The sequence below is a fragment of the Tachypleus tridentatus genome, unplaced genomic scaffold (assembly GCF_004210375.1).
Source record: "Tachypleus tridentatus isolate NWPU-2018 unplaced genomic scaffold, ASM421037v1 Hic_cluster_1, whole genome shotgun sequence".
NCBI lineage: Eukaryota > Metazoa > Arthropoda > Merostomata > Xiphosura > Limulidae > Tachypleus > Tachypleus tridentatus.
The window spans coordinates 16,208,777-16,222,215 of NW_027467777.1; the positions used below are offsets into that span (position 1 = coordinate 16,208,777).

General features: G+C 33.6%; 2 protein-coding genes across 2 annotated transcripts; one reads left to right on the forward strand and one right to left on the reverse strand.

Annotated features, from left to right (window-relative positions):
• Positions 1-1,041: 1,041 nt before the first annotated feature.
• LOC143241806 (kinase suppressor of Ras 2-like) lies at positions 1,042-8,590 on the forward strand. Its single transcript, XM_076485065.1, has 4 exons — positions 1,042-1,332; positions 1,644-1,781; positions 6,362-6,491; positions 6,884-8,590. Exons 1-4 carry the CDS (start codon positions 1,202-1,204, stop codon positions 7,034-7,036), a joined length of 552 nt encoding a protein of 183 aa, XP_076341180.1. The 5' UTR covers positions 1,042-1,201; the 3' UTR covers positions 7,037-8,590.
• A 41-nt stretch (positions 8,591-8,631) lies between these two features.
• Positions 8,632-12,026, reverse strand: LOC143241805 (RUS family member 1-like). The gene is made up of 5 exons (XM_076485064.1): positions 11,760-12,026; positions 10,479-10,561; positions 9,575-9,690; positions 9,108-9,159; positions 8,632-8,894 (listed from the first exon to the last, which is right to left on the reverse strand). The coding sequence occupies exons 1-5, from the start codon at positions 11,927-11,929 to the stop codon at positions 8,740-8,742; spliced, it is 576 nt and encodes a 191-aa protein (XP_076341179.1). The 5' UTR covers positions 11,930-12,026; the 3' UTR covers positions 8,632-8,739.
• Positions 12,027-13,439: the final 1,413 nt, after the last annotated feature.

Consider the following 13,439-nt stretch of genomic DNA (forward strand, 5'->3'; position numbering starts at 1 on the left):
ACAGCAACAGGAGGGTTTTATAACCTCAAGACACTTGAGAAACATCCTGAACTCTCTCCACTAATACTCTGTAGGTTTGTTTTTTAATAACGAATTCTGTGAACACTTTAGTAGCATAGTAATGAGAACTAAAATGAGGCTCAATTTTGCAAACCTTTTTTTTGTTGGATGTGTCGAAGGACACATGTTTACACAGTATAATGGTCCCCTACTTCTATTTACTAAAACATATATGGATGACAATGTTATAATCTTCACAGGCACCTATTGCAAGCTAAAACATTAATTACATAATTTAATTCCATCCTTTGTTGTCTTACCGCATTATGATATTTCTGATTCATCACTACCATTCGTGGGTATTCTTTTTCTGTATCTTCTGATAAAATAACAATCGGTGATTATTTTAAACCTACAGACACCCAAAACTATTTGCACTTTAATTCTAAGCACCCATACATATAAGAAAGAATATCCCAAAATCCAAGCTCGTTAGGCTACGTAAACTGTGTAGCGAACCTTATGATTCTTTGTGCAATCAACAGAACACTAATAATTTTTTTCTTGATCATAACTACTCCAAAAGCTTGAGACACTGAATCGTGACCACAAATTCTTCACCTGTCACACAAATAACTCTTAAACTCTTCTATACCAGGCTACTTGTTACATTGTCATGCAACCTTTGATTTAGAACGTTTTCATTTACACACTTATTGTGCACTTTGTGATACCTGAAGAAGGCCATTCCCAAAACGTTTTATTAAAAATATATATACATATCCAGCTAATTTCTTGGCAGTTTGACCTACAACATTTTCCCATTTTATCTTTCAACAACCACTAGGCATAGTTTCCAACACATATTCCTTTGTCATTTTGATGTTAGTTGATGGGAAGATTGTTAATATGTTTTATAATAAGTAATGCAGATGTTAGTAGAAGGTATGATTAATATATTGTGTTATAGTGTATCATACTGATGTTACTTGAAAAAAAAGATTAATATATTACTTCATAAAAGTCATGCTGTTGTTATTTGAAAGGAAGATTGTTAATATATTGTTTTTGATAATAAGTCATGCTGCTATTGTTTCAAGGTCAGAGATGGATAGTTTTTATTTAAATTTTATGCTTTTTAAGCACATGTTATTTTAGAGGACAAAGATTTATTTTATCCATGGGCATTTTTACCTAGGGTATGGGATATCTTCATGCCAGAGAAATACTTCACAAGGATCTGAAGACCAAAAACATATTTTATGAAAATGGAAAGGTTGTTATTACAGACTTTGGTCTGTTCTCTGTTACCAAGTTGTGCCAAGGTAACCGGTAGGTGTTATTAACAGATTACCTTTTGTACTTATGTTGATTGGAACTTGCTAATTGGTTTAAAGCTTTTCACTTTAGTTCTGAAGTGCATAACCTACAAAATGTTAAATAAATCTATGAAAAAATTTATTACAAAAAATGAAGTTTTGAGAACTGTGTGTATGTTTTTGATGTATATAGATTTAATAAATATATCAAGTTGTTAAAAAAAATTTTGTAACTCACAGAAATCTTTATTAGTTGTAAGTAATAATTTTTTTATGTATGTGTTTTCTAACATTAAAGTAAGCAGCACTTATTAAAACTTTCAGGAAGGGTGATTGGTTGACAATTCCAAAAGGTTGGCTGTGTTATTTAGCTCCTGAAGTTATTCGTAGTCTAAAAGCAGGTAATCAACCAGATGATACTGACTTACCTTTTTCTACTGCTTCTGATGTCTATGCATTTGGGTGAGAAACCTTTCTTCAATTTTTTGATATCTTTTTATTTTTAAACTTGGACTGTGTCTGTATTTTATCATTAGAGATACATGTTATTTTACTTAACGGTTGGAGAGCTGGTATCATACCTTATTTCATATGTTTTGGAGATTTAAGCCACTTTTAAGTAAAGCTGTAACATAGGTAGGAAATGGAATGGCATATCTCTGTAGTTTAATAAATTGCTGAGATCTTTCTCAGCCTTTGATATTAGGATTTGGTTTTAAGACAAGAAGCTGTGATGTTCAAGATATCTCAAACTCTCAGGATGAAAGGCACATCTGTATATTGTCAGTGCTACCAGTAGATGTTGCAATGATAGCTATTCTTCAAAACTTTGAAGTGCAGAATTTATTGGGTGTCAAGGTAGCAAAAGAACAGCTCTGACTATTGCTAGTTTCTATTCTAGATTTGTGTGACTGACAGAAGATTGAAGAAATGTGATTCACAACCACACTGCCTTACGAGTTGTTACTTAACATTGGGATGTTTATAATATTAAACGTTTCTCCCATTAGTTTTCATTTTTCTCTCCAAATCCAGTTTAAACAAACAAAAATTTAATAAGGATCTCAGATTTTAGAAATTTGTAGTCATATTAAATGGTATTTATGATATAGGTAAACTTTTAACTCTTTGAACCCTGAATGGTGGAAAACCAGTCTAAGGAGAGGCTTATACATCTGAAAGGCAGGTTTTCTGGCTCAACTAGTATTATGTAGTGGGTCAGTAAAGCAACCAGTGCTAAATTATCTGATGGCAAGTTACCTGTTCAGCCTCATGTTCCTGATGATTTTCAGTTGACTTGATCAACTCACATTACTTCATTTTCAGCTACAGATGCTGAATTCTAACCACTGGTAAATGTAGATTCAAAATAACGTCCCAAATTCAATTTGAAGCAAGAGTTTGCTGCTTGATTTTTTTTATTGTTTTGGGATGAATCTGTATGAAACCTAATCTCACAGGAAACAAATCATCAAGCTGAACATGTAAAAGAAGAAAAACTTAACAACTACCATGCTAAATCTTTTGACCTGCTCCTGAACTAAAAGCTTTCTTCAGGTGTCAACTTGCCATAGAAATTCTGATTACAAAGACAGGTACAAGATGTACTGGAAGAAGAAGGATAGCTGGATTACATCTACACCTAAATTTGGTTAGGTTTTCTCTCAAGATCGATTGAGCTACCTGGTCAGTGTTGCACTGTGTAAAGAAAAGAGATCCAAATGTTTAGAAGTCAGACAAAATGTACAAGAGCAGATCAATTTTGATGTTATTGTGGATAACTTTCAATGATACTGTATGAAAGACTGTGAACTGTTACGGGATGAAGGAATGATACCCACAAAAAAAAAGAGCTGAACATAAAGCAATATATCAAAGAAAAACCAATCAAGTGGGGGGCCTAAAAACATTTTTTTTATGCAAGAGCAAAAGTGGATACATTGAATAAGGAAATTTGTACAGGGAAAGTTGATGTGGATTGGCCATTCAAGACAGCTTGGTGGCTTAGTTGTGCAAACCATTTGAAGGACAGCCAATGCATATTTACTGATCAACTTTACACTTCTGTAAATGTTGCAGATTACATGCTAGAGAAACAAAGTACACAATTGTGCAATACAGCTTTGACCAACAGGAAGAAATTTCCCACGGAACTTGTCAAAAGGAAAATGGACTGTGGTTCTCATTTATTGTTGTACAGTGGTAATACAGCTGCTGTTGTGTGATGTGACAAGAAAAGTTTATTTTTTGGCAACAAAGTATACCAGTGATGCTAATGTAACAGTATTGAGCTATGCTGGCAAGAAACATAAACAAATGCCAGTGCCATGCTCAGCTCTATATGGCTGGCACTGACAAAAATGACCAGATGATGAAGCTGTAAAGATGCAGACATCTTTACAAGTGGCCAAGATGACTTATTGGTGAAATTCTTTGTTTGATGTGCCTACAATTTTTATGTAATACAAAACTACTACAAACCACACAAAGAAACTGGAAAGCATGTTCATATCTTCTGCATGTTTGTCAACAAACTGTGTCACAAATTACTGGAAACACACCATCTTGCACAGGTCCATATGTCACATCTGGCTCAGATGATACACGATTGCTGAATGAATCAAATGTTCCAGTACACCTACCTCAGTGACTACAAGGAGCAACTTCAAACAACAGATGTGTATGATAGAACACCTAATTTTTATAGGCCTCCAAAGGCCTATAAAGTTTTACTTTATCCTAGTCCAGAAAGTAATGCATCAGATTTCTACTTGTCTTCAGTATCAAGTTACCTATAATTTGTGTGATAGGTGTTGTCGATTTCTTTTCATGGACAGAACCAGTAATCCACATTTAATGGAAAGTGTTTAATAGAGTTCCAAAGTGACAAGATCTGAACTTCTTTCATGTAGAAATAAAAACTTTGGCTAAAGCATGCATTTCACTGTTGATTCTCTGGCTCGTTTTCATTTTTCAGAGATATTTTATTATTTTTGTTGGATACAAGTCAGAAAAGGTCAAGGCCTTTGTTGGGTGTGTTCCAGGAAGATTTTTCCCAAGGTCATAAACTTATTATGATCTTTTGTGCTTAAGATTTTTTTTAATCAGAGTCTTGAACTCATCTTCACCAGTAGATTGTAATATTCCTTCCCATAATTACTTTTGATTTTTAACTTAAGCAAGCATTTAGAGAACTGTCTAGATGAGTAATTATGTACTTTTTTGTTATCTTACTTCCACCAAGGTAAATGAACAATATAAAATACTCATAAAGGCCTGAAGTTTGAATTTTTCTTAGTATTTGGGAACATTTCTTTGCTGTAAACCTGTAACTGCTTACTAAAACATACAAGAATTGTAAATTCCACTCTGCAAATGGAGGTAATTACTTCTGCAAACCTGTAAGTTGTCACTCCAAGAAATAATGTTGACTTTTTCTAGTGGTGAAACATAAATCTTGGAAGTTACTGTTCATGTATCATGATGTTATAGCAGTGGTTTGTGGTAATGTAAAATATTAATCAACAAATTTCAAGAGATGCATCTCAGAACAGCTGGTATCGGTATTAACACTTTTACTAATAAAGCAGAAAATAACATTTCGACTTTCTCAGGTCATGTTCAGGTTAACAAAGAGAGAGTTTGCAAATGACTGTTGCTGGACACGTCTTATGGGTGAGAGTATAAACGGGTATGGATGGGACTGTAGGGGCATTGCAATTAGATGTTAGGTTACTGATTAGTATAGTTATAAAGGTGCTGCTTTATATTGGTTTTAGTTGTTGTACAAGTAGGACTTCTTTGATTTTGTATTTTTTTTTTCTACTTAATATCTGTGTTTGGTGGTAGTGAATTCTATAAGGGTTGCTAATTGATTGCTGTGGATGTGTATCAATGGGTTGGGGTTTTGGATATAAAGTATAAAGGTGCGTTGATGATACAATTGCTGGATTCACGTCAACAAAACACACGTAGTTTTTCAACTGCATTAACTCTATATACCCCAACATTAAGTTCACCTGTGAATAGGAAAAAAACTATCCAACAGCATTTCTCAAGCTCACAAGAACCAATACACAATTCAAAACAGAAATCCAGAGAAAATCACTGATACTGGTTTGTACATTCCCTGGGACTTGGCACATGAAACAAAACAAAACTGAACATATCAATAAACCAAATACACAGTCACAAAACCATGCTTAACCGATGAAATTAACAAAATAAAACAACACTTCATCAACATCAACAAATTTCCTCCAAACACCATTCAATAAAATTATCGTGCACACCTAGTCTAATCAACAACAAACAAATGAAAATAAATCCCAAGATATAACAAACTACAAAACCTTAGACTGCTTCATACCATATGTACCCAACATCAGCAAAAAAATAACCATTTGGAAAAATACAACATTCCAGTAAATACCAAATTTATTCAAAAACCAAGTACAAAACTGAAATCCATGCTATGTAAAAACTAAACTGACAAATGCAACAAAACATTATTTACAAAATACAATGCAACAACTGTCAAGAGTTGTATATTGGAGAAACAAGCAGAAAAATGGAAACCAGATTCAAAGAACATGTTTTTGAACACTACAAATCAAATACACAACATATAACCATAGAAAACACCTGAATACTAAGTAGGGAAACAAATGCAAAATCAAAGAAGCCCTATTTATACGGCAACTAAAACCAAAATTAAACTAATATAAGGAACACCTTTATACCTATACTAATTAATAACCTAACATCTAACTGCAACGCCCCCTACAATCATGTACCCGTTTATATTCTCGTTCCTAAGACGTGCCTGGCAAAAATCAGTTGCAAACTCTCCCTTTGTTAACTTGAAGATGACCTAGGAAGGTTGAAATGTTGTTCTCTGCTGTATTAGTAAAAGTGTTAATACCCATAGCAGCCGTCAACTGAGATACAGTTTTACTTCAAGTGGGTTTCTTATCATTATGAAAGATTAAGAGAAATTATAATGTTAGATTCATATAGTTAATGACCTCATCTTTCCCTAGTACTGTATGGTATGAACTTCTATATGGAGAGTGGCCTTTTCATGGACAGCCACCAGAGGGCATTATCTGGCAAGTAGGAAAGGGAATGAAGCAGCCTCTTACCAACATTCAGGCCTCTCAAGATGTGAAGGTATGGAAACTGTCTTCAGACAAATAATTATAAATAATCATTAAACTTTGATTACTGTTTAATGATTTATCACTGTAATAAATGTTGCTGCTATGGTTGATTTGAATCTTCTTTGCAGAAAGTACAGAACATCAACTTTTTCTTATTTTATTGTGTGATTCATATGACCTGATGTTTTAAACACTTTCTGTATTATTTTACTAAAGATTGAGAGTATCTAGCTGCACATCACCTAAGATAAATTACAGTTTAGCTTCAACAGCTAACTCGGTGCACCATGGGTTCTCTATGTATATATCCATGGCCTTTAATTTTTTTTTCCCTTTGTAAAAAGCACAGTTAACAAAGATAAAGTTTGTTAAAGTAAAATAAAAAGTATATTTTTCTTTTAGGATATTTTAATGGCCTGCTGGGCATACAAACCAGTAGAGCGACCACACTTTGGAAACATCCAGTCAACACTCCTCAAGCTTCCAAAGAAACGATTAGCAAGGAGTCCCTCCCATCCTATTCACCTTTCACGTTCAGCAGAATCAGTCTTGTAGTGAAGAGAATTCCAAGCTGTTCTGTAAATATTGTTCGTCAGGATCTGTGCATTCATCAGTTTTAAACACCATATTAATTTCAAGAGAAGTTTCAGGAACAGTGGGGCATATGAAACTTATTTCCAGGCCTTTTGTTGGAATGTGGCTTAAGAGGAAATGCTCCTTTCACTTGGGACAGTTAGCTGCCTTTTTTAGTAGACTTACAATACCAAACTAATTTTCTTTATTTATTAAAATACAACAAAATGTATGTACAACACTGCTTAAGGAGAAACTCCAACAGTTTTTAGGTATTTTTCACGCTGATGATATTTTTTCTTGTAAGGTTGGTTTTAAGAAGGTGTAGCATTTCCTCTAAGCTTGTGCCCCTAGGTGTCCACTTCTTTTATAGAATAAAAGTGAATTTTTTTTTTTTCAAAGTCTTATGTAATACCCTACTGGTGCTACATCACAGAAATTACTTCTTATGACACAAGAAAAGGCGTTATACATTAAAAAAAACTGTTAGTATAAACATTACCTAATTGAATGTAACAATATATTACCACTGGAAAAGGTACCAGCTTTGTTATGTTGATTGTTTTATGTTATTACAGATTAATTTATTACTATTCATACATCTGTGTGGTGGAGTAGGTTGTTAGCTTTTCCCACTTTTGGTAGACTAGGACAGAGAGGGTGTTATATGGCCCTTGTCTCGTTACCAAGTTTAACATATGCCACCTAGTGCTTTATGATCCAAAGATGCTACAGTTAAAATCATCACATCTACCTTTGCTTGTTGTCTGTTTCAATGTATGCTTTTTTTACATTTAGGTGTTACACGTTTTTTGAAACATGCTCGAACATTAGAGATAACTTCTACTTCCTGCTTTAGCCTCTCCTCATATTTATGCCATACACAAAAGGTAGATTCTTTGTTATCAAGTGTACAAATTATATGTGTATTGTATATACATGTATAAAATCTAGACTTAATGTTTTGTATTAATTTCAATTTAATGTCTTCTGTCACATTATGTAAAATAAGGTCCAATAGGCCACAAGAAAAGTTAGGCTTAGACTGTACAGGCCCTAGGTATGGAAAACTTGTAGTATTCAGTTTATTTTCAAGCCAGTCACACATCACTGTAAATATAGAAGGGCAGTATTTATCTGCCTCAGAACATTCTCCAGCTGGTGCTTCACTGTAAGTGTGGGAGTAGAATCAGTTGTGATTTGGTAAAAGTCACGTCTAAGCTGGAAAGACGGCAGTTAATGAATCTTTCACTTTAAAAGGACAATCTTTTGCAGTAGGATAAAGAAAACTGAATGATGTTTTGTCTTACTTTCGATGTGATCTGTGAAAACATTTATGCATATTTCTACTAGTTAGTTGAATATCCTCAGCTAACACTTAGTTCTACTTAAAGGTTAGTGTATCATCCACCTCACTTTCTACTTCACTCTTGCTGTGTATAAAGGTTCACAGAACTGTGTATGTGATCCATCACCTGTATTTATGTGCAAACTTTAGCCTAAGAGTGTAAATACAAATAAATAATTATAATATGATGTTTGTTTTGTAATAATTTTCTGAAAGAAAGATACCAACATTGTTCATGAAATTAGACCTGGCAGAATTTATGATGTGCTGACATTTTAGTCTTGCCTAATAAAGCACTTATTTTACAGGCATATGGGGACATAGAAGTTCCACTTAGTTAATTGCTCCAAACAAATCTCCACTCATCAGTTCCTAGCTGAATTCTCTGAGTAATCCACCCAATGCCCACAAGTCCAGAAATAAATCTTCCAAAATGTAACTTGGTAAAGTCTCTGGAAAGTTTCAAGGTCTGTTCGAGATTCTTCTTTAAACCTATAGAAATAATGCATGATTATTGAGGATATCTGAAGTTTAGGTACACACTCCAGAACTTTATAAGTTTCACGTTTTTGCATTAGTGGTGTTATACGTGTAAAAGACGTCTTTACAAATACTAACTTAAACATGAAATAAATAATATTTTTAAATTTCCAAAAAATCTATGATAAGGACTTTCAGATGTATAACTAGTGGAAAATTACATACCCTGTTTCAACTGATTTTGAAGATATGCAAGATCGTGAATCCCACTAACGTTCTGTAAAAAAAATAGAAAACGTTGTAAGTGTCAAAATATTCTAGTGCAACCACATTATAGTCTTTTTACACCATCTTTCTTTATTCATTGATTAAAATCTCTCTTCCAAATACTAGTAGTAGATGTATGCAACCAATCCAATCTGTGTTTAAAATCCATCAGTTAACAACATAGGCTCTTGTAAGAAGAAAAGTTTCTTTTCACTCAGCCTGGACATGCTCGCCTTTGAGTTTTCTTATACTGTTTCATGCACTTGCCAGTTTTTTTCTCTTTAAATTACTCATTTCAATAAGATTAACTATTAGCATTTGAAATAACTTTCATAGCAGTAATTTAAGATTCACTTTCTTGGCATTCACCTAAAAATGTTATAGTAACAAAACCTACACCGAACGGTTAAAGGTACCAAACCCACCTCGCATACCAAGTTGTTGACATTCAACAGAAGCCACTGTAGTACACAGGCTTGGAAGAGAGCTTCCAGTTGATCCTGATTATTGGACAGTTCGTGCAGGAAAATGTGTATCTCAACTGAAAAATGAGGTAATTAAATCCTGAGTGAGAAAAGGTAGTTGAGAAATATGACTTTGTGAGTGTGTCTTTAACATAGTAATTTTATGGGCAACATAAATCATCACACAGTTACAAATCAGTGATAAGTACCCACAGACACTATACAGGGTGATTATATCTTAAAACCTGCTTGCACACATTTCATGACACTTTCATGTCTTAAATGCAACTTTTGTTTGTGAGGTACTATGTTAAAAAATTTCATGAATAAAAGGAAAAGATAATTACTACATTTTAGATTGAATTCATATAAGTGAAGGTCAGTTTGAATTTAGGATATGCATGACCTATTTTGCAGCTGCTGGAATATATACTTTAGCAATAAATCACTTAAAAATTGAGAAGTATGGTATGTCAAAACTTTGACCTACATACACTGTAAATTTGAAGGTGGACGACTTTTTTGATCTCTACAGGCACATAACTAGCTACAAAACATTGTGTTTTGTTCCTACATAAGAATATTTATAACTTTTATTTTAAATTTTAGTTCTTCCTACTCTTTCTTTTTTAAGGAAAAAGTTAAAATACGAAATGATTTAAAAGTACTGTTAATGCAAACTAATGGTTAAATATTTAAGTTGTTACAATACATACCAACAATAAATGTTTCAACCTGTAGTATAAAGCTTTTCTTGAGTTTACAGGTAGATAATGAAACACATACCAGATGTAAATTTGAAAAATTACAAGAGAAAGAACCCCACATTAGAACCTTCACTAAATATACTAGGATCTGATGTTACCTTTACCATACCTTCCTTCTTTCAAGGTCAACAAGTAAGAAGCAGTCTGATAAATTTTCTTTAATAGAATCAGTTCTTGAGGGCTTTATTCAAAGTATAAAAAAACAAGTTAATCACCAAAGTTATGGAGTAATTTAATAGTAATATACTTTTATATCAACATAGAAGTGGTGTTAAATTACAAGTTTTTTCTTATATTTCCTAATTAACAGTAAACAGCATGATAATTTCCTTTAAATCCTTAATGACATGCTTTTAAACATAAAATGAATAAAATTATTGTCCTCTGTTTAATATGCTACATATAACATATTATTCCAGTAAATTTTAAGGATAATACACCCAAACTACAGTGTCTATTGATGGTTCAGTTGAACCTTGATTAAGAGGCATAACAACATTAATGGCCAACATTTTCAGTGCCTTTCTTTTTTCCTATTATTTGTAACCAAAACAAGTCTTACAATAACAAGCACCTCGCTATTCTGCATTAAAGGAGGTGTCTTGGTTCACGTATAAACACTCACTTTATTGAGTAGTTAGTTATCTTTATATGAACTGTATGGTACACCAATAAAGTTCAAGCATCCCAGCAGGATGAACAATATTTAAATACTTGTGATGTTTATTGGTTGAGCTCTGAACCATCTACTGTAATAAACCTTGTCACTCTGGGGGATTCTCATTGTAAACACCACAGGAATACATAAGCTACTAAATTCTACGTCATGTTCACAGAGCAGGGGTCAATTCAGCTTATTTCTTTCCAAAGGCTTTGTTGCTCTTGAGAGTGTCGTATTATGTAAACAGTCTAATGGGTGGTATGTTGCTTTATTTTCAGCAGATTTCTATTTCAGTCATTGACAGTATAATAAACGTGAAATGTTTAGCACTTCAAACTCTGAAGTTCTTTGAAGCTTTGTGACCAATAATAAACAAAAAAGGTCATAGCTAATCCATTCCCTGAGACAACCTCTTGACAATGTTGAACTTGTACAACCGTATCGTGCATGCAGCAAACAGAATGGGGGGAAAGAGCTTAAAATTCGTAAATTTAGTATGGTCATTATAGTATCTAGCTTTGTATGGCCTACTTTTGATATTAAGAGCATTTGAATGTCAATGGAAAGGTGCCCTGTACTTTAGTATAGAAACTTCTGAAGGTAACATATCTTACTACTGTAACATTCTTAATATAATAACTTCCAAAGGTAATACACCTCACTACAATGACTTTTCAAAATATATATCTCACTACAGCAACATTTTAAGATAACGTACCTCAGTACAGCATCTTTCAGAGATGAACCAAGGAATATTTTGACTTTTTCTGGCCATACTTGGAGCCACACACTTTCACAGCTGTTAGCTCTTGGTACAGACAACAACAATCCTGTTTTCAAGTAATGTGATACAATGATCTGGTAACGAGCAACATTGAATGTTTCCATAACAACAGCAGTAACAGCAGCATAATTGGCATAGAGGTGGATAGTAGTAAAAAGTAGAAATAATGTCCAAATTAGGCTGTATTAAAATAAAAATAGATACCATAACCATGGAGTTCTTATGTTTTGTGTACCTTCTTCAAAAAACAAAAGTATTTCTTAATTCATTTCATGAGCTCTTCTTAAAGTATTAGGTTCTCTAAATTCCTCTAAAAATACTGGCATGCATATAAGGTTTGTACACAAATGTTGTAAATTCACTTCTCTCGCATACAAAAATATTTTAATTTTCAGGATAAACTTGCATTTGAAGTGAGAACTACATTAGATGGAGAATCTCTTCTAATGTTTCCTCCTTTAATGTGATTATAAAACATTTTCCATTTTATATTCTGTGTTCTTATTCCACAGTGTGGAAAAATTTACTTTCTTCAAATTAATTAAATTCCTTTAAGTTCCACAGTTTGTCAGAACACTTGTAAATTATAACATTCAATATTTATTGCACTATTTTCAATAACACTGAAATAAATTCATTACTTATCATAAATTAAAGTCATGTTCTATTCTTAGAGGAATAAAGTCTAAACAAGTTTATTCTATAAACTGTAGCATTATATCAAAACAATGTTTCAAACTCATAGTCATAAAGTAAGGGCTAAAATAGTGATCTTTTTAACAGAATACTGTTTTGAATAGTGCATTAAGAAACTTCAGCAAAAACTCTCTTTTTGCATTTGACTCCTTTCTCAATTCCAGATTACTTGGTTTGTTTTTGGTCTCTAGTACATTACTCTTCCACATACCTTGGATATCAATACATTCAGACAGGATTGGATCCTGTTTATAACTTTTAGTGTTTCACATTCTGTCAGTCATTTTCCCAAGGTAATTTTGATTATCCATGCTACTCTGTGTTAGGTCTTTTTTATTGTTCTGTCCTAGCTCCCCTTGGTGTGGATTCCTGTATGTGGTGAGGGTACCTCCTAGGGGAGGTTCTGTTCTTTCAGTTTGCCTCTTCTGGTATCTAAACATCCACCCTTATGTTTGCCATGTGTGGCAGCCCGTGAAGGGGAGGAGAGGATCCTGGTGGTTGAGGGGTTCAACTCTAACATACCACTTTGGTCTTGAATTCCTGTAGACTGACAGCCTTGGAGTGGGCCCCCTTGGGTCAATCAGCTAGTTCACTTGGGCTAGGGTCAACCATGTACCAGTGTTGAATGTTCTCAACAGGTGTTGTGGACATTGTATCTGATACTAGTGTTTGGGTATAGTGCTCACGAAACCCTGGCGTTGCTGTATTGTCTTTGTTTGACATTGTAGTGCATCCCCTTGTAGGTCTCCATGGTGGGTGGGGCCAGTGGGCACCAAAATATTCCTTTTTTTTATTATGAATCCTCCAAATAAAAACTTGAATAAAATAATGGAAAAACAATCTATAGGTAAACAACCTTGTCTTCAAGATTCAGAGCAGCAATCTTCAACATCTGTAACACTTGTTGTACCTCATTTT

Bases quoted from the DNA above. Each gene is read 5' to 3' on its own strand.
- LOC143241806 (XM_076485065.1), top strand. From the start codon at position 1,202: ATGGGATATCTTCATGCCAGAGAAATACTTCACAAGGATCTGAAGACC. The intron at 1,333-1,643 runs GTAGGTGTTATT...TAAAACTTTCAG, and splicing joins AAGTTGTGCCAAGGTAACCG to GAAGGGTGATTGGTTGACAA. The intron at 6,492-6,883 runs GTATGGAAACTG...TTTTTCTTTTAG, and splicing joins AGGCCTCTCAAGATGTGAAG to GATATTTTAATGGCCTGCTG.
- LOC143241805 (XM_076485064.1), bottom strand. From the start codon at position 11,929: ATGGAAACATTCAATGTTGCTCGTTACCAGATCATTGTATCACATTAC. The intron at 10,562-11,759 runs GTACGTTATCTT...CTTTGAATAAAG, and splicing joins CTGAAAGATGCTGTACTGAG to CCCTCAAGAACTGATTCTAT. The intron at 9,691-10,478 runs GTAACATCAGAT...CTCATTTTTCAG, and splicing joins AGAAGGAAGGTATGGTAAAG to TTGAGATACACATTTTCCTG.